The following is a 19,989-nucleotide window of genomic DNA, read 5'->3' on the forward strand; positions in this document are numbered from 1 at the left end:
GAGATCATCCGTTCAACTACTTTGCGTCTCAAAAAGACACAGTGGTTGGAACCAAAAATCTGAAATTTGGACTCCAGACCAAAGGACAGATTTCAACCAGTCTAATGCCCATTGCTCGTGTTTCTTGACCCAAGCAAGTTTCTTTGTATTATTGGTGTCCTTCAGTATTGGTTTCCTTACAGCAATTTGACCATGAAGGCCTGATTCACATAGTTTCCTCTGAACAGTTGATGTTGAGATGTGTCTGTTACTTGATCTCTGTGAAGCATTTATTTGGTCTGCAATCTGAGGCTGGTAACTCTAATGCATTTATCCTCTGCAGCAGAGCTAACTGGGTCTTCCTTTTCTGTGGCGGTCCTCATGAGAACCAGTTTCATCATAGCACTTGATGGTTTTTGCGACTGCACTTGAAGAAACTTTCAAGTCCTTGACATTTTCCAGATCGACTGACCTTCATGTCTTAAAGTAATGATGGACTGCCATTTCTCTTTGCTTATTTGAGCTGTTCTAGCCATAATATGGACTTGGTCTTTTACCAAATAGGGCTATCTTCTGTATACCACCCCTACCTTTTCTGATAGTCTCAAACGCATTAAGAAGGAAAGAAATTCCACAAATGAACTTTTAACAAGGCACACCTGTTAATTGAAATGCATTCCAGGTGATTACCTCATGAAGCTGGTTGAGATAATGGCAAGAGTGTGCAAAGCTGTCATCAAGGCAAAGGGTGGCTACTTTGAAGAATCTAAATCTAAAATATATTTGATTTAATAATTTTTGGATTACTACATGATTCCGTATGTGTTATTTCATAGTTTTGATGTATTTACTATTATTCTACAATGTAGAAAATAGTACAAATAAAGAAAAACCCTTGAATGAGTAGGTGTGTCCAAACTTTTGACTGGTATATAAGCCTTTAATACATTAGCCATAGTTAATTTGTTTTAGAAATGTCAATCTGTGAGGAACTGCAAACAGGCACTATAAAAATGGGCTCCCGAGTGGCACAGCGGTCAAAGGCAATGCATCTCAGTGCTAGAGGCATCACTACAGACCCTGGTTCGATTCCAGGCTGAATCACAACCGGCCGTGATTGGAAGTCTCATAGGGTGGCGCACAATTGGCTGTCGTCCGGATTTGGCAGGTGTAGGCTGTCATTGTAAATAACAATTTGTTCTTAACTGACTTGCCTAGTTAAATAAATGTTACTTAAAATAAAATAAAAATGTAATTACAAAGTCGTCACAATGTAATGGGACCCAACACTCAAAACTACATATCCCACATTCACCAAGTTGTTTTTGTCTGTGATGAAAAAAAGGAAGCATGGGCTTGTAGTTTAATTTTGTTATTTACACTTGTCCCTCTTCGATTAAACAACAACATATCCCACAATGCCTTTCGAAACGACGTGCATAAAGTGGTCCGTCACGGGTTGCAACTTGTTATCTCCAGGGGCTTGTGTCCAGTTAACTGTACACTAGTTGTGGTCAGTTATGTTTCTTGCAGGCACAGGAAATGGGTGCTGCGGGGCTGGCCAGAGGTCAGGATCTAGTAATGGGTCCTGCAATCCGCGAAAGTTTAGCGAGAAGATAGCACTCCTCACCCAGCGACAAGCTGAGGACACCGCCGCCTTCCAGGAGGTTATGATGGACATCACTTCCACCAGGGTGAGTCAAGAGGACAGGCCTACGAACTTCGTGTTGATAAAACAGGAGACGCCATAAAGCTGTCAAAAATATTCAAACGTCAGTGATGTTGACCACCCGACAGTCAGAGCACTTTGTTTTCACTTTTCAGAGGCGCAATAACTTCCAGGCCATATCAAGCATCGCGTTCAATTTTGCACTATAGAGACTTTCACTGCAAACACACCGGTTGACAAATCTGTTTAATCCAAAGTGTCGATATAATTTAACTTCAAAACACTCTTACTGTAATATAACCTTTAAACATGATATGTGCGTTATATTGATTTATACAACATTTATGCTTATAACACCTGTTGATTTGCCATAGAGATGCATGGAGTGCAGGCTGCCCACAACCTGCAAGGCTAGAATTACAAATTGCACTCTTTGGGTAGAATGCGTAATGTGCAGTGGTGTAAAGTACTTAAGAAATACTTGCAAGTACTACTTAAGTCGTTTTTTGGGGTATCTGTACTTTACTATTTATATTTTTTACAACTTTTACTTCACTACATTCCTAAAGAAAATGATGTACTTTTTACTCCATACATTTTCCCTGACACCCAAAAGTAGTTGTTACATTTTGAATGCTTAGCAGGACAGAAACATTGTCTAATTCCCACACTTAAAAAGAGAACATCCTGGTCATCCCTGCTGCCTCTGATCTGACGGACTCACTAAATACATGCTTCGTGTGTAAATGATGTGTAAGTATAGGAGAGTGCCATTGGCTATCTGTTAACAAAAAAAATGCAAGAACACGATGAGGTCAGGTTTGCTTAATATAAGGAATTTGAAATGATTTATACTTGTACTTTTACTTTTGATACTTAAGTATATTTAAAACCAAATACTTTTAGATTTTTACTCAAGTAGTATTTTACTGGGTGACTTTCACTTTTACTTGAGTCATTTTCTATTAAAGTATCTTTACTTTTACTCAAGAATGACAATTGGGTACTTTTTCCACCACTGGTAATGTGAATATGTTAACACTTATGGGCTATGCCCCCACGTTGCTATTTATGGGGGGTGTCTATTAGGCTAGGGGTTGCCCTGATTTGTTATTGTGCCCATAGGAAATATAAATACTATTCTATTTTTATGTGAGTGTCGTGTCCCACTACGCAGTTGGAGTGCTACAACCTCACAGTGCAGTGAGTGTATTAAGTAGTGAAAAATATGATACTTTATGTTATCGTTTTGGAATCTAATTGCCTTCTGTGTATTTGACTCCAGCTTTTTGCCAGGGGTGTAGGGCTGTCCCTGACGGGGGAAAAAAAGAGTTATTGTATTAGGCCTAAGTAAGTTATGGTATTAAGACTTAACAGGATGTGCTATTTGGCCTACAGCTCGAGAACACCAATATGCTGGTTAACTTTGCTATTATGCACATAGCAACATGGTTGAGGAAAACAGCGCAGTGATGTTTCAGAACTGCAGACAGTGACCACTATACAACGTGGGAGAAAGCGCATTTGTTATAAACTAATATTTGTATTAGTGTTGCACCATTCTTCTTGTATAACCATATACAATTACAGTAGCATGTCTTATTGATGGACTGTCATCCCCATGGCCTCCACAATGGATTAGTCCACTCAGACAGGCGCAAATCAAACAGGTGTCTTGTACACCATGCAATTATAATCATTTTTGTTGTTGTTACTGCTCGACTAAAGAAGTCTCAATCGACCAACAGCCTATCGACCAAACAATCGACCAGTCGACTAAATGGGGTCAGCCCTACAGGGGTGTAATAAATATGTTTGAAACGTGATAGACATACAGTATGTGTAAAGTGCACAAGTTTGAGTTTCCCTATTCTGCATTATAGAGCGCACCGTCCTTCTTATAGCTCGACTACATTGCATCTCAATCTTCAATGTTGTGAACACAATGCAGTATCCTATTGATTAAGTCTCTGGTGTCGCGTGAAATGAGGTGCAGCCCCATGCTCTGGCTTGAACCTGAGGAGCCAAGACCTCATGGAACCTGTTTTATGGTAGCTCTTTGACCTCTTACATAGCCCACACTTCTCATATCATTAATACCTGAATTCAAAGGCTCTCAAGTCATGTTACCGAACCACCATGCAACACTTTCCTTAAAATACACTGGCTGTAGGAGATGGTACCCAGCTATACTCATGGTTTATTACACATGGGCTTTTAAAGTATGCAGGGGTCTTTCTCCTGCAGTATCTGATTCCCATGTTCATGCCAAGGGTTGGCAGTCAGAGGGTATTCTTTCCGAGATCGAGCCGACAGTCGCCTTGACTCACTCTTATAGTGTCACTATATACGGAATATACTTTGTCTGAGTTTTACATTCACCAATAATTCCATTATACAAGTGAGACTATTATAGAACTGACTGTAAATGCCATTTTGTTTTTTCTGATAATCAACTAAATGAAACTAGTTGTTGTCTTTGTTCACTCCTTCTTTATCCCCCCACTCTTTCCGCGTCTCAGATTCAGGTCCAGAGAGCGCGCCAGGTTAGAAGCCTGGGCACCTATTATGGAGGCTCCCTTCCCAATGTCAACCAGATTGGGAGAAGCACTTCAGATGTACAGGTTAGATGTCTTACTTACATTTGACTTATAACTACATTAGCTACTACTTATAACTACATTTATATTTATACGCCTAATTACATACAGGCTATAGCAATGGTTATATGATGCAGGCTACTGAAAGTCAAATGAACTGTTTATCTGTCTGACTCTGTTAGGGTCAGCTCCCCTGTAGTCCAGACAATGGCTGCCCCACAAGACTTCACCCAATGGCAGAGTGGGCACAAGGAGAGGGGCGGCTCAGTTTTCCGGTCAGGCCAAACAGGAGACATGTATCCTTTATGCTCAGTCAAAGGGCAGCCAGTGATGGGTCCCTTAAAGTGAAGTGAGGTCACTGCTAGTGTAACGTCTGTATTGCTTAGTGGCTCCCATGCCTTAAAGTTAGTCGCACTAGGTGCAAACCTGCAAATGAATGGGGGGGGCTAAAGCACAAACAGATGCTTTTAGGGAAAGGGTTTCTAATGGTAAATGCTAACGTTAGCCATTTGCAACTGTAGTAGAGTAAGCACACAAAAATGACGGTTTTCCTCCATGCTCCCCAGATATCTGAAGTGCATGGAGGATGATCATAACAGTGAATGTAAAGCAATAGTTCACCACAATATTGCAATAATGTGTTGAGATATAGCTTTACATCCACAGTAGCCTTCTTCCTATTGTCTGTATGGCAAGATGACCAAACAACTATTGTTTGTAAAAGCGTGCAGGGTCAAATGCCACACTACTGTCTAAGGTTAAAGGCCCAGTGCAGTCAAAAAAGTAATTTCCCCGTATACTGCATTCGGTAAGTATTCAGACCCCTTCACTTTTCCCACATTTTGTTATGTTATTGCCACTCCTATTTGCTACATCTTCAATTTAAGCCTACTAGAGACCGTGTGCCCTCAGGCCTGGAGGGAAGCTAAAGCCATTCCGCTATCCATGAATAATAGAGCCCCCTTTACTGGCTCAAATAGCCCACCAATCAGCCTGTTACCAACCCTTAGTACACTTCTGGAAAACATGGTGTTTGACCAGATACAATGCTATTTTACAGTAAACAAATTGACAACAGAATTTCAGCATGCTTATAGGGAAGGACACTCATCAAGCACATCACTTACACAAATGACTGATGATTGGCTGAGAGAAATTGATGATACAATGATTGTGGGGGCTGTCCTGTTAGAATTCAATACAGCTTTTGACATTATTGATCATAGTCTGCTGCTGGAAAAATGTATGTGTTATGGCTTTACACCCCCTGCTATAATGTGGATAAAGAGTTACTTGTCTAACAGAACACAGAGGGTGTTCTTTAATGGAAGCCTATCAAATATAATCCAGTTAGAATCAGGAATTCCCCAGGGTAACTGTTTAGGCCCCTTGCTTTTTTCAATTTTACTAACGACATGCCACTGACTTTGAGTAAAGCCAGAGTTTCTATGTATGCAGATGACTCAACACTACACACGTCAGCTACTACAGCGACTGAAATGACTGCAACACTCAACATAGAGCTGCAGTTAGTTTCAGAGTGGGTGGCAAGGAATAAGTTAGCCCTAAATATTTTTTAAACTAAAAGCATTGTATTTGGAACAAAACACTCACTAAACCCTAAACCTTAACTAAATCTTGTAATAAATAATGGAAATTGAGCAAGTTTTGATGACTAATATGCTTGGAGTAACATTAGATTGTAAACTGTCATGGTCAAAACATATTGATGCAGTAGTAGCTAAGATGGGGAGAATTCTGTCTATAATAAAGCGATGCTCTGCCTTCTTAACAACACTATCAGCAAGGCAGGTCCTACAGGCCCTAGTTTTGTCGCACCTGGACTACTGTTCAGTCGTGTGGTCAGGTGCCACAAAGAAGAACTTTGGAAAATTGCAATTGGCTCAGAACAGGGCAGCACGGCTGGCCCTTGGATGTACACAGAGAGCTATTATTAATAATATGCATGTCAATCTCTCCTGGCTGAAAGTGGAGGAGAGATTGACTTCATCACTACTTTTATTTATGAGAGGTATTGACATGTTGAATGCACCGAGCTGTCTGTCTAAACTACTGGCACACAGCTCGGACACCCATGCATACCCCACAAGACATGCCACAAGAGGTCTCTTCACAGTCCCCAAGTCCAGAACAGACTATGGGAGGTACACAGTACTACATAGTCATGACTACATGGAACTCTATTCCACATCAAGTAACTAACACAAGCAGTAAAATTAGATTAAAAAATAATAAAAAAAACGTATTAAAAAAAACAACCTTATGGAACAGCGGGGACTGTGAAGCAACACAAACATTGGCACACACACACACACACACACACACACACACACACACACACACACACATGGATGTAGTACTGTAGATATGTGGTAGTGGTGGAGTAGGGGCCTGAAGGCACACAGTGTATTGTGAAATCTGTGAATGTATTGTAATGTTTTAAAATTGTATAAACTGCCTTAATTTTGCTGGACCCCAGGAAGAGTAGCTGCTGCTTTGGCATCAGCTAATGGGGATCCATAATAAATATAAATACAGCCTTGTTCTAAAATTGATTAAATATTTTTATTTTTAATAAACACAGTTGACAGTGAGAGGATGTTTCTTTTTTTGCTGAGTTTATATATATATACGTCCTCTCACTGTCAATTGCATTTATTTTCAGCTAATTTAACATGTGTAAATATTTGTATGAACATAACAAGATTCAACAACTGAGACATAAACTGAACAAGTTCCACAGACATGTGACTAACAGAAATGGAATCATGTGGAATAAAGGGGGGGTCAAAATCAAAAGTACCAGTCAGTATCTGGTGTGGACACCAGCTGCATTAAGTACTGCAGTGCATCTCCTCCTCATGGACTGCACCAGATTTGCCAGTTCTTGCTGTGAGATGTTACCCCACTCTTCCACCAAGGCACCTGCAAGTTCTCTGACATTTCTGGGGGGAATGGCCCTAGCCCTCCGATCCAACAGGTCCCAGACGTGCTCAATTGGATTGAGATCCGGGCTCTTCGCCGGCCATGGCAGAACACTGTCATTCCTGTCTTGCAGGAAATCACACAGAGAACGAGCAGTATGGCTGGTGGCATTGTCATGCTGGAGGGTCATGTCAGGATGAGCCTGCAGGAAGGGTACCACATGAGGGAGGAGGATGTCTCCCCTGTAACGCATAGCGTTGAGATTGCCTGCAATGACAACAAGCTCAGTCCGATGATGCTGTGACACACCGCCCCAGACCATGACGGACCCTCCACCTCCAAATGGATCCCGCTCCAGAGTACAGGCCTCGGTGTAACGCTCATTCCTTCGACAATAAACGCGAATCCAACCATCACCCCTGGTGAGACAAAACCGCGACTCGTCAGTGAAGAGCATTTTTTACCAGTCCTGTCTGGTCCAGCGACGGTGGGTTTGTGCCCATAGATGACGTTGTTACCGGTGATGTCTGATGAGGACCTGCCTTACAACAGGCCTACAAACCCTCAGTCCAGCCTCTCTCAGCCTATTGCGGACAGTCTGAGCACTGATGGAGGGATTGTGCATTCCTGGTATAACTCGGGCAGTTGTTGTTGCCATCATGTACCTGCCCCGCAGGTGTGATGTTCGGATGTACCGATCCTGTGCAGGTGTTGTTACACGTGGTCTGCACGTCCTGTCTCCCTGTAGCGCTGTCTTAGGCGTCTCATAGTACGGACATTGTAATTTATTGCCCTGGCATCTGCAGTCCTCATGCCTCCTTCCAGCATGCTTAAGGCATGTTCACGCAGATGAGCAGGGACCCTGGGCAGCTTTCTTTTGGTGTTTTTCAGAGTCAGTAGAAAGGACTCTTTAGTGTCCTAAGTGTTCATAACTGTGACCTTAATTGCCTACCATCTGTAAGCTGTTAGTGTCTTAATGACCGTTCCACAGGTGCATGTTCATTAATTGTTTATGGTTCATTGAACAAGCATGGGAAACAGTGTTTAAACCCTTTACAATGAAGATCTGTGAAGTTATTTGGATTTTTACGAATGATCTTTGAAAGACAGGGTTCTGAAAAAGGGGCGTTTCTTTTTTTGCTGAATTTATAAATTGAAATTATACAGTGAAATAAATGATGATGTTAGTGTAAGAGTTTGAAAAGACATGCTGATATTTCAGGCAGTTTTAGTGGGATGGAGTTTTGGCTGCCTGGTGACATCACCAAGCAGTAAATTAGTTAATTAACCAATAAGAAAGAGTGTTCCAAACCTCTCTGCCAATAACAGCTAGTTTTCAGGTTTCCCCTCACCACTCAAACCATTCCTAAACAGTCCTATTAGAATTCTTGCTTTAGAAATTTCTGTTTGCTAAGAAGCTATTTTTGTTACTTTCTGACCATTTTAATTGAAAACAATCTTAGTAAGGTACTTAATTATTACCCAGAAATTATTTGATATTGAGATAAAAATGGCTGCATTGGACCTTTTTAATTTTTTCACTTTTTAAAATTAAACCTTTATTTAACTAGGCAAGTCAGTTAAAAACAAATTCTTATTTACAATGACGGCCTACCCCGGGCCAAACCCGGACGATGCTGGGCCAATTGTGCGCCACCCTATGGGACTTCCAATCACGGCCGGATGTGATTCAGCCTGGATTCGAACCAGGGACTGTAGTGATGCAGTGCCTTAGACCACTGCGCCACTTGGGAGCCCTTTAACTATTGATCCACTTAAGTAGCAGATAAAGGGGATTAATCATGTACACACTGCACAGTGAAGAAATGCCCCGTCAACTTTGTGTACCATTGTTTGCCAACAGTCGGACTATGCCTAGGTTTTCCAAGGGCACTCTGTATAGCCTTAACACTCCCTCACAGATTGACAACTCTCCTTACCGCTCAGTTCACCCGTCTCCACAACTTGAACCCAGCTGGAGAAGGTAAGGGTCGGCGCAATCCAAAATGATACATTTTGTAAACTTAATAATAAACATCCTAATACATATTTTGACTGATTCTGTCACCCAAAAAGGAACTGGTCTATCAGCTCTCCAGTGGACAAAAGCCACTTGATGCACCCTCCCTTAACAGCACTTAATAGGTGAGTAATGTACCCATCGTGTTTCTCTAATGTTCTTCTACACTCTTGCTTTCCCCTCTGAAATGTGTGCTCTCCTCCCCAGAACTAACTCAGACTCGGCCCTGCACACCAGTGTGAGGAACACCCACGCAGGGGACCAGCAGGCTTTAATCTCACAGAACAGGCACAATGGTAAGTCCACAATGCCAGTTGTATTGATTTAGTCATTGTATTGTGTTCAGTGTTTCAGTATTATTCCTTAGGTAATTCTTGCAAATGCCTCTCGAAAGTGAGTTTTCTTTCCTATATCATGTATTAATCTATTCGATTTTTGCACCTGATGGTTTCCTCTCTGTCACCTCAGGTTTTCCATATCCAGTGCCTCCAATTGAGGAGAATGTCCTTGAAGAGGGAAAACCATTAAGGAATACCAAAAAGGTATTATTTCTTGCCAATGTAACCATCCACAATGCTTCATATTTCCTATACAAATGGGTTCAGTATTGCACAATGTGCTCTAGTGGATGGATGACTATTTTTCTCATTGATGTATCCTTGCTAATTGTTTGTCTCATCTTAGCTTCCTGCACTTCCCACTGGAGTCAAATCGCATAACGTCCCTGGTATAAAGTATGTTCTGCTTTTCCAAATGAATATTGTCTAGAAGAACGGCAAACCCTGTGCCCTGACTGAACCACCTCCCTTTCTCCTATCCTTCTCTCTTGTGGTTTCTCCAGCTTCCTGTCCTCGCCAGATCAGCAGTTCAGGGCTCTCAATGTCCCTTCCGCTCTCAATGCAAGTGGCTCCTTGCCCGACCTCTCCAGCCTGCACCTCCCCTCCCCACAGCCAGTAGGCGTGGACTCACACAAACCCACTACCTGCAGCACTGGCCACCTACCTGGAACTCCTGCTCACCTTGAAGCCAGGGATGATGAATTTCCAGTGCCAGGTGTGTTTGTCTGTGTGCTAAGTTCTTAGTGTATGTTGGTGTCGGTTTAGGTAGGTTCATATGGTGATGGTGTCCATTTCTTTCCTTGTGTTCTCAGGTTTGTCGTTGTCTCTCCAAGGCTCGTACAGTAACCCATTGCTCCAGTCCTCCCACAGCAACCCCAATATTCAATCCTCTCTCCGCAGCCACTCCCTTTCCAGCTCTCTAAACTCCACCTCCTTGAACTTGTCACTCAGCAACTCTTCCCTGCAGTCATCCCCTAGCAACCGATCCCTACAGTCCTTCCTCAGCAGCTCTTCCCTAAGCGGCCTATCCCTGCAATCCGCAACTAGCCACTGTAGCTACAGCAGTGGGATTGGCGGATCTCGCTCTTGCTCCTCCTCTTCCCTATCCTGCTCCCCACGTCCAACTAGCCAGACGCAGGTGCCTTCGTTAAGAAGGCGGACTCCCCTCAGCCCACTGGTCGTTCCCACTGGTGGAGAGTCTCGCTGGCTCCAATCTAAACAGTTTTCACCTGTTGGGTCTCCAAAGTTATCTTCTATAACTCAGGTATATCAAACAAACTGGAATTGAAGTGATGTCGTTGTTTTCGTTAATAAGATGATTTCATAGAACTCTATATTAAGAAATTGTTTGATGTATTGCTCTTATTTCAATTCCAAGGGAGTTCTCCTGAACACCAACCAATTAACAAAGGAGTCAAGGCCACCAGGGTATCCTCACTGCCAACCTCATCCCGAGGGTACTCCAGCAGCTCAGCAGCATTCTCTGACAGAGGGGCAGCAGCAAACCAGCCAGGAACCGAAAAAAACACCACCACACCAAGAGAAATCCAGACAACAACAACAAGACCAACAACACCCACAGCTACAGCTCCCACAGACACACAATCTCCAACAACTGCAATATCACCATCGACAACAGTACCAACACCCAAATCAACTATATCAATGCCAGATCCAGCATGTCCAGACAGAAAGTCAGGACCTGGACATAAAACAGCAATCTCAAAGCGGGTCAAACCATTGTGAGAACCCACAGCAACAACACCTACATCAATCACAAGAGGAACAGCATCAAAGACAACAGCAAAAACAACAGAAACAAGTGTACCAAAACCTTCCACAGCACCAGCTAGAGAAGCAAAGGCAACAATACCAGCTGCAACACCCACACCAGCAGTACCCACATCAGCAACATTATCAACAACAAGCGTACCAAAGACAACCTCAGCAAAACCGAGCACTTCGACAAGATGAGCTGCTACAGCAGCAACATCAGCTCCAGCAGGTTCAACTCTACCAACAGCAGCAGCAGAAAAATGGCAACCAGCAGCAGCAGCAACAGCAGCATGTGCAACATCAGTGGAATCTCCAGTGTGCATACCCGCCAGCTCAGAGCCTTGACTTGAATGGGCAGAACATGTCAAACCCACAAAAAGTACCAACGATGCAGATGACTCGTAAGCATCAGACCCAAGCCCAGGGAAGGAGCTGGGCACATCAGAAGGTGCAAGGTCAGAAGGACCAGATTGAGTCGACCAAAATCTTCTCACAGATGAACTCCTTAATGGATAACAATCCAGGCCTTTACAATGTGAGAATATCCCCATCTGTTGCATATTGTGTATGTCTATTTTCACTAGTGTCAGTGTGTACAGTTTAGGATATGTTTAGGGACAGTTTAGGCTTTGCTTAGGGACAGTTTCAGTTATGTTTAGGATGAATAAGAGGCCATTTGATGTTTGGTCTGTCAGAAAGATATGGTAATGTAGGGCTGCGCGATATAGGCAGAAAAATCTGATTTAATTTTTTTTTATTTTTTTATCCTGCGATTTGACATGCGTTTATAGATCAACACTTGGGTGAACTGTTGGAATAGAATGTAGAAGCAAAGTGGAAAGCAGCATCGTTCTTGTTTGGAACAATCGGTTGACTGCATTTGACCTAACAGAACCGCATGCAAATTTACAGATGTAGGATCTTAATTTGATCACCCTGTTGCAGGAGATTTTAAACTTGTAGTGTATTTGAGGTTTAAAAAGGCTTCTGAATTTAGTAATTTCCAATTTGAAATTTCAGACTTGATTTTCCCTTACGAAGAATGTATCAACCCCTATAGAAATGTCCATTAATTATAATTCACATTTCCTGTTGCTGCAGGATTATTTTCCTGCTGTAGCAAACTGGCTCAAATGAAGATCCTACATCTGTATAGTGAATCTAAGAGAGAAGAGGAACTGTGCTGCTTGAGTGACAGGGGGTGGGTTTCTTGTGTGTGGGAAGCAGCCGTAAGAGGAAAAAAACGAGTAAACTATTAAACGGATGTTACACGCCACTGAGATGCGTTTCAAAATATTGTAATGCGATATGGATATTGCACATGTCAATATTTCAATGTGAATTCGATCAATTGTGCAGCCCTATTAAATGGTACTCACTCCCTTTCTGCTCTCTCAGGACACTTTCATACTGAATCATTTACAGCAGGAGTCCTACATGGGCCTACACCTCACACCACGCCAGACTCAGGCACTCTCCCAGCAGGTAGTCTAAGACCTAAAACTGTAAATAATCTAACAGTATTGAAAGGACAACTCTATTTTACCTGTTGATTCACTCACTGTGCATAGTTTCAATCTAATTCTCTAATCTTGTCTGGTTGTCCACACCTCTGCCCAGCTGGGACAGCTCAGTAAGGAGCCTCTCTGGGGAGATTCTGGGCCTCAGTCTGTGGATGGGAAAGATGAAGGGGTTTACTGTGGGAACCAGGGTCCTCAGATGTCCGTCCACTGCCAGAACCAAACCAGTGCGGACTGTCATAACATCCTTATGACAGGTAGGGCCCACTCTCTCCCCCCTCTTGCACTTTTTTAATTGCTTGCAGCAGTTAGAGATAGTTTTTGGGGAAGTATTACCTTATTTTCGACTTACAATTGTCTGGATGAAACGACAGCGACCTGTGTAAGTCCATTTGTTGGTTATTCAATACCAACTAATGGACTTAAACTGTCTGGATGAAACTACACCCTAAGTAAATAATAACCCCTGAAATGTTAGACCTGGTAATTGAAACAAACATTTGTTGCGCCACAATTGTAACCATTTTAAAGCAAATCTTGTCTATATATATATAAAAAGGGCAAAGATTCAATCCGATGGCGGCTTTTAAAAGCTATTTCTGGTGGAGCTGTCATGTGCAGCTTTTACTGTGAATGGGATATCTGAACGGGAGCATTGACTTTAAAAGTCACAATGCCTATAACCCGCAATCGGATTGAATACCAGCCTCACTCTTTCGCTCTTATCCACTTTGTCTTTGTTTCCCACTTAACAGACAAAGCAGCCTATGAGGATTTCTCTGGTGTTCTGCCCATGCTGGGATTTGATGTAGACTCCTTCACCCTGCATAACCCCCTTCAGATCGATCCCCTAGACCTGGAGGAGCTTAACATGCTGGCAGATGGAGACATGGTCGAGGACACTGTGAAAGGACACTGCTCTAACCTACTTAGGTGACCGGGGTAGTTGGATGTATCCAGGAACACTACTTTCAACTAAGATGGCTGTCTTGGTATCGTCTGATGGCAGCAATGTCAGTTGTAGTTGGCTGTAGTTTATCTATCTGTCCCGGGATCTCTCACTGCTGGACATAATTTGATTGGACATTAATGTTATCTTACAGCATCCTCATGTGATTGGCCAGGTCATGGGATTTAACAAGCATGTAACTATACATCGACTGCCTCACATGAGACTAGTTAGCTGACTGCACTTTTTCTTAGTTGTCATTTAATGCTTGCCTGCAATGGAAAAATGCACCCCAAGAGCTGGCATCCCCTGCACCTTAGTTTAAATGTAGTTGAATAATGAGATCAGATTTGTAAAACATTTATATTTGTATTGATATGGATTTTTGTAATACAATGATGTACATTCTAATATGAATGGTGTGTCTTTTCACCCTCTAGTAGCGATGAAAAGTAAAAAAACAAATCTTAAACTATATTGTGGCCAAGAAACCAGTTATTTACATGTCGTTGTTGCTTTTTTAAACATCTTATGACATTTCTGTACCATTGTTTTAAAAGAAAAATAAATGAGCAGGAAATAACTTTCCAGTACATTTCTTTAAGAAAAAGACAATTATGGACAGACCATTACATTACTATTGAAAGGGAGCGTTTCCTCAAAATACAAATTAATATGACCTGTGTATTAGATGCTTGCATAATAATATTTCAGGTACTGGTGTTTTTGCATTAAATGTAGCCCTAAAATTAAGGTAACACATTGTTGCATAATAGACAAATACAGGTAAATACTCAAGGCCATTTGTACTGTGAACCTGAATATGAAGCTTGTTTTAAATTAATTCCAAAGGAGAACTATAACAATCAACACGGCCCTAAAGTAGTAACATTAATTACAATATTATAAAACATTTTGTAATCCCATACCGATTTCTAACTTCATTGACATTAAATCAAACCCAAAACATTTTACAATTATCACATTTCAGTTCACTTTGGGTAGCACATGGACCCAAACTAGGCTTCTCCTTACCCCAACCAATAACATCCAAGGGGTTTGGAAAGAAAGCAACAAACCTTGTTTCTTTAAGGTTCTTCTCTTGAGATTTATTTTCCTTTCACTGCTCCAGGTATAGGTCTCCTTCAGGCGCAGATCTTGGATTATTTAAGTTTGACCAATTCCTAAATCATTACAGTACAAACCGACCTCAGATCAGTGTTACGAGAAAAAAAGGCCCTACTCCCTTTTAACTCTTCTTCTGTCAACAGATATATGCTTGGACCCATGTCAGGTCAGTATATCTAGATAGGCAGTGCCAAACATGACAACTTCAGTTCAACATGTCATCATGTACTAATGTTTGTTGAGCAACAATAAGATAATATACTGTTTTACACAGAACTGGAGGGACAGTGTACGCCATTTGAGTTTTACAATGAAAAAAAACCCATCCTTAACTACAGTAACTAGCCTTTTCACAATTTGCTGTATAAATATGTTCTCACATGGAATGTTAGGTTTGAGATGAGAACCTTTGGCCTTCCCAAGCACAACTAAATGCACTCATTCATTGGCTTTCTCTTCCACAAGATGATTCAGCCCATTCCTAAATTATGGAAGTGGTTAAAAATGTGTTTCTGTCAAAGCCTTATTGGCCGGTTGTGCCAACAATGGGTGGCCATATTAGACAGTCATGCGCAAGTGGTGGATTCCACATGTGTATCAGTGCACCTCATATTTAAAAAAATAAATAAACGATTGACACCTGCCAGACACCAGGGCCCAGTTTTTCAAAAGTTGTCTATCTGTATTTCGCCTATCGGATAGGATTAAATGCATAGAAATAGAATTAATAGAACAGTTGTCCCCATTCGAGTCAATGATTCATCCATTCTATTTCTATGCATTTAATCCTATCCGATAGCCTAAATCCAGATAACTTTCGAAAAAAATGGGCCCAGAGGTGTCTGCTTATTGGCAAGAAAATGGTTAAAGCAGGACTTAATGTATACATATCCTGGCTTGGTCTCAGTTGATTGGCTCATAGACCTGTGGTTGGGGCTTGTTCTTGCGGACACACACACACACCCCGCCAAGCAGGATGATCAGCATGGGAGTGCCCAGCCCCACCGCCATGATGACCAGAACCAGGGGAGAGAACGAGTCCACAGGAGGAGAGCCCAGCCCCACCAACACAGTCCTGAAGTATGAAAAGCAAGAGAAGGATATTATCAGTGCTGACAATTTCATTATCATTCTAGGTAGTTGGTGAAGGTGTGAGATATCAACCTCAGAAGCTTGATAGTTGGTTAATGGAGGGGCTATAAACTGCAATTTAGTGTATAATTCAGTTCAAGTTGCTAAAATGCAACCTATTATAGTTAGGATGAACCAATAGGATGTAAACTGCTACCTACCAGCTGAGGTAGTTGGTAGTGTTGTAGAATGGGTCTCCAGTGATACTGAAGGTCATGTTGAGACCGGTGGTCTGGTGCTCCCCTCCAAAATAAGCCAGCACCAGGCCGGAGGGGGGAAGCTGGGCTACGGGGACAGGGGTTGAGTGGCGGCAAGGAGTGGCATCTTCAAAGAGAGGCGATGGCCTGCGGTAGGCCACGGGCTTCCATTGGGCGTAGCCAAGAACAGGGGAGGTGGAGTTGACTGGAGAGGACACCCACTGAGATACCTAAAAGAGAGGAAAGACAAGGCCACTGTAGCATCTGAAAGCTTGAGTGACAGTCTACAGAGAAACGAAGGTAAAGAACAATAAATTAACCATAAATTATCAACCACAAAAATGTGTTGAACTATAAAAATCGAAATACTGTTATTCAATAACATTTACTCCAGTATAACCACAGATGGAACAAAGAGACAGATATTTCACCGGATGTATAAATGTGAAGCATCTGCTTGGCATTTCCACTCACTACCAAATATGGTAGTGAGAGGATGCCCAGTGGACGGCAGGGGGAGAAGATGGATTTTGGCCGACATTATGCACATTTTCTCATCGATTAAACATTTGATCTCAATACAGTTTTCTGTTCCTAAAACTAGAATCTGTAATGAATAGTGGACTAAGTTTTGTAGACTTTACCCTTTGCTAAAGTCTTTACAAATCGCCTTGTTTAGAAGGAGTACAAAGGCGAATTGAGTTATTGCACATGCGCACTTCACAGAGTAGGCGTTCCCTAACGGAAATATGCAGATGTATACTTGAACGGGCCAATACGATCTCGCTAGCTCGTGCTTGGCTCTGCCCACCTCATTGCTTGTTCTACCCACATTTGTTCCCCGTTGGAAACGACAGGCTGTGGTCTTTCTTGGTTAAGTTATACAAATCTTTGGTACAACTACATGTCTATAACACGCAGAGACATCACCTTGAATATGGAGGGTGTGTATTCGTCATCTATTGACTGGAGCACATCCACTCTGCTCATGGCCTGGGTGCTGCCAACAACCTGTAGCTCTAGGGAGAAGCGGGAGCGATTGGACCTCGGGACCACGCCGTCCAGCACCACCCTCAGCTGGGAGGAGTTTGCGTTGTGGAGGAGGCTGGGCCAGCCTTGGTCCCGCCCCTCAACATCAAAGGCTGAGAACTAGGGAAGGAAGATAGTAGTTGAATACAGGCTAGCTAACATGTAATAAAATAAATCATATTGCACTGATCATTAATACTCACTTCACTTCAGTAACCAAGTTTAAGTGATAAAATCAAAGTTTGCCGAACATTTTCAGACCTTTAAAGTGGTCTAATGTAGAGATGAGTCCATGTCCCACTTTATCTGTTGAGTGGATCCAGGCATAGGTCTGAATCTAGTGAAGATAGGCAATGTCTAATTTCATCACACAGGCTTTAGATGATGCAGTTCCACCTACCTTCAGACAGAGCGAACCGTTGCTGAAGCTCTCGCTGGCGCCTCTTCCACAGAGCAGGGCGGTGTAGGCCATGGGGTCAAGTGTCTTGTTCAGGTCATCCCAGGTGAAGTTCTGCAGCTCGTAGGGCTGGAAGAAGCTGGAGGGGGGTAGGTGCTCAGGGACGGCTGTGTCGTTGACATCGTCGTACTCCCACAGCTGACGAGAGACAAATGACGAGTTGGTTTGTTGAGTGCGTTACCTATGGCTTTGCCCAGTCTGAAAACAAACCCTTGTTAATAGCCAGGTGTTAGTTAGAGCTATTACCATATTGCTAACAACCATCCAAACATTTAAGATCTACAAGAAATGTCTAGAGCTTGAATTCTGGACCTGGAATTTTCAATAACCTGGATTATGGATCAAAACCTAGCATCTGGCTCATCTTTATGACTTATGCATTTGGATGAGATACCTGTATCAGTCACTCAGAATATCACCTCAACAGATACTTATGAACAAGATGACAATCAATTTATGACTCACCCTGGTAAAGACGAGTGCGTTGCTGTACAGAACACTGCTCTCCGGAGTCAATTTCAGGCTGCCTGTGGTATTTTGTACCAAGAAGGCAGGCCAGTCTACCTTCACCTTGGATGAAGTGGAGTTTGTGTGCACCAGTAGTAATGCTGGCGCCCCCTGGCTACAGAGGAGGTAGTGCAGTGTGTCGTTCTTGCCCAGCGCCCGCACATGGAGCAAGCCAACACCAGGGGGTAGCGGCGTCAGCGAGGAGTTTAGACCAGGGTTAAGCTCCAGGGATAACTGGGAAGAGAGACAGAGACGGTACGTTTGATCATTTTCCCATAGCGACACAGAATGAGATTCGTACAAGCAAACTGAAATTGTAAGCAGAGGTAATTCATAAATCATTAACAGATTTGCACAGCGTCCTGCTCAGGCCAACAACCCTCAAAAATATTGTCTGGTGACTGGTCCTGACATGGTCAGAGTCCTACTGAGTACTGACCTATGCAAGGAAGTCTAATGAGATAGTTCATAATCAACACTTAATCCATACATTTGTGGAATCAATTATATTTTATTCATATTTGATATGGAGGGATTGCCAAAACAGAAAAGGGTTTAGATATGTTTCAGCACTATTTGATCTAGCTATCTCAGCATCTTCAGTAGCTCTTGGGTACCGGTAAGGCTCTTTAAATCAAATGTTATTTGTCACATGCGCCGAATACAAAAGGTGTGGACCTTAGCATGAAATGCTGACTTATAAGCCCTTATTTACTAAATAAAATAGAGTTAAAAAATAATAATAAAAGAGCAACAATAAAATAATGAAACGAGGTTATAAACAGGGGTACCGGTTAGTCGAGGTAATATGTACTGTACAAGTAGGTAGGGGTAAAGTGACTAATAATAAACAGTGAGTAAAAATTGTTTTAAAAAATAATAATGAAAATAGTCCAGGTAGCCATTTGATTAGCGTTCAGCAGATTTATGGCTGGGGGTAGCTGTTAAGAAGCCTTTTGGACCTAGACTGCCATAACAGATTGTGTTTTAATTACCCACCGCTATCAATCACAACAACAAAACACCCAAATACTTAGACGTAACTATTTCCCTAGTTTAAAAATCACACCCACAAGGGATTGTGTACTCTTGTCGCTACGGTATGCATGGATGGCTGGGATGCAACAATGGGTAAATTATGATGGCTAGTTTCATAGATTTTTGATCATCATTCCAATATGTCTCGCGCTACAAAATACAAAGTGTATATCCAAAATGCTCGAAATCACCAACTAGCTAAAATATGATAACGTGCTATCTAGCAGTATATCGGGTCAAAATACAGAAAACTGGATCCAAACATAAGTTAGTTAGCTACAGCTGACGCTATCCCTGAGAAGTTCGTTAGCTACCTTTATAGAACTGTATTACTGTACAACATAAATATAAACAATTTACTATCAAACTCACATTTCGTCGGTAGTTCTCACCATTGCCGATAAAACTAGAAGAACATCGAACAGTTAAAAGCACAAATAAAACATAAAAGTGGATTGTGTACATAATATCCACCGCCATCTTTCTTTTTCGGGGAGGAATCACGTGCCTAGTTCCTTATTTGATCAGCTGATTGGTCTTCAGCTGACTCGCCAGTATCGATTTCAGGATGCAGCAAATGTAATGCCACCTTAGCAATTAATGAAACAACATATTTCATCATAGGCTACATCATTAACACAAATGGTGAGAGAATCATAATCACATCTACACACATGGGCGTCATCAAAGTGAATGAAACAAATA

At 42.1% G+C, this 19,989-nt stretch overlaps 2 protein-coding genes across 2 annotated transcripts; one reads left to right on the top strand and one right to left on the bottom strand.

Annotated features, from left to right (window-relative positions):
• The first annotated feature begins 1,444 nt into the window (after nucleotides 1–1,444).
• On the top strand, nucleotides 1,445–14,380 carry crtc2 (CREB regulated transcription coactivator 2). Its single transcript, XM_038971435.1, has 14 exons — nucleotides 1,445–1,673; nucleotides 4,171–4,272; nucleotides 4,431–4,544; nucleotides 9,117–9,178; nucleotides 9,271–9,339; nucleotides 9,422–9,510; nucleotides 9,683–9,756; nucleotides 9,899–9,948; nucleotides 10,056–10,267; nucleotides 10,365–10,816; nucleotides 10,931–11,863; nucleotides 12,727–12,813; nucleotides 12,949–13,105; nucleotides 13,604–14,380. The coding sequence occupies exons 1-14, from the start codon at nucleotides 1,500–1,502 to the stop codon at nucleotides 13,783–13,785; spliced, it is 2,757 nt and encodes a 918-aa protein (XP_038827363.1). The 5' UTR covers nucleotides 1,445–1,499; the 3' UTR covers nucleotides 13,786–14,380.
• LOC120026727 (glycosylated lysosomal membrane protein) lies at nucleotides 14,147–19,904 on the bottom strand. Its single transcript, XM_038971438.1, has 6 exons — nucleotides 19,657–19,904; nucleotides 18,205–18,480; nucleotides 17,683–17,877; nucleotides 17,184–17,402; nucleotides 16,218–16,483; nucleotides 14,147–16,000 (listed from the first exon to the last, which is right to left on the bottom strand). Exons 1-6 carry the CDS (start codon nucleotides 19,762–19,764, stop codon nucleotides 15,829–15,831), a joined length of 1,236 nt encoding a protein of 411 aa, XP_038827366.1. The 5' UTR covers nucleotides 19,765–19,904; the 3' UTR covers nucleotides 14,147–15,828.
• Nucleotides 19,905–19,989: the final 85 nt, after the last annotated feature.

The sequence above is a fragment of the Salvelinus namaycush genome, chromosome 32, assembly GCF_016432855.1.
Source record: "Salvelinus namaycush isolate Seneca chromosome 32, SaNama_1.0, whole genome shotgun sequence".
NCBI lineage: Eukaryota > Metazoa > Chordata > Actinopteri > Salmoniformes > Salmonidae > Salvelinus > Salvelinus namaycush.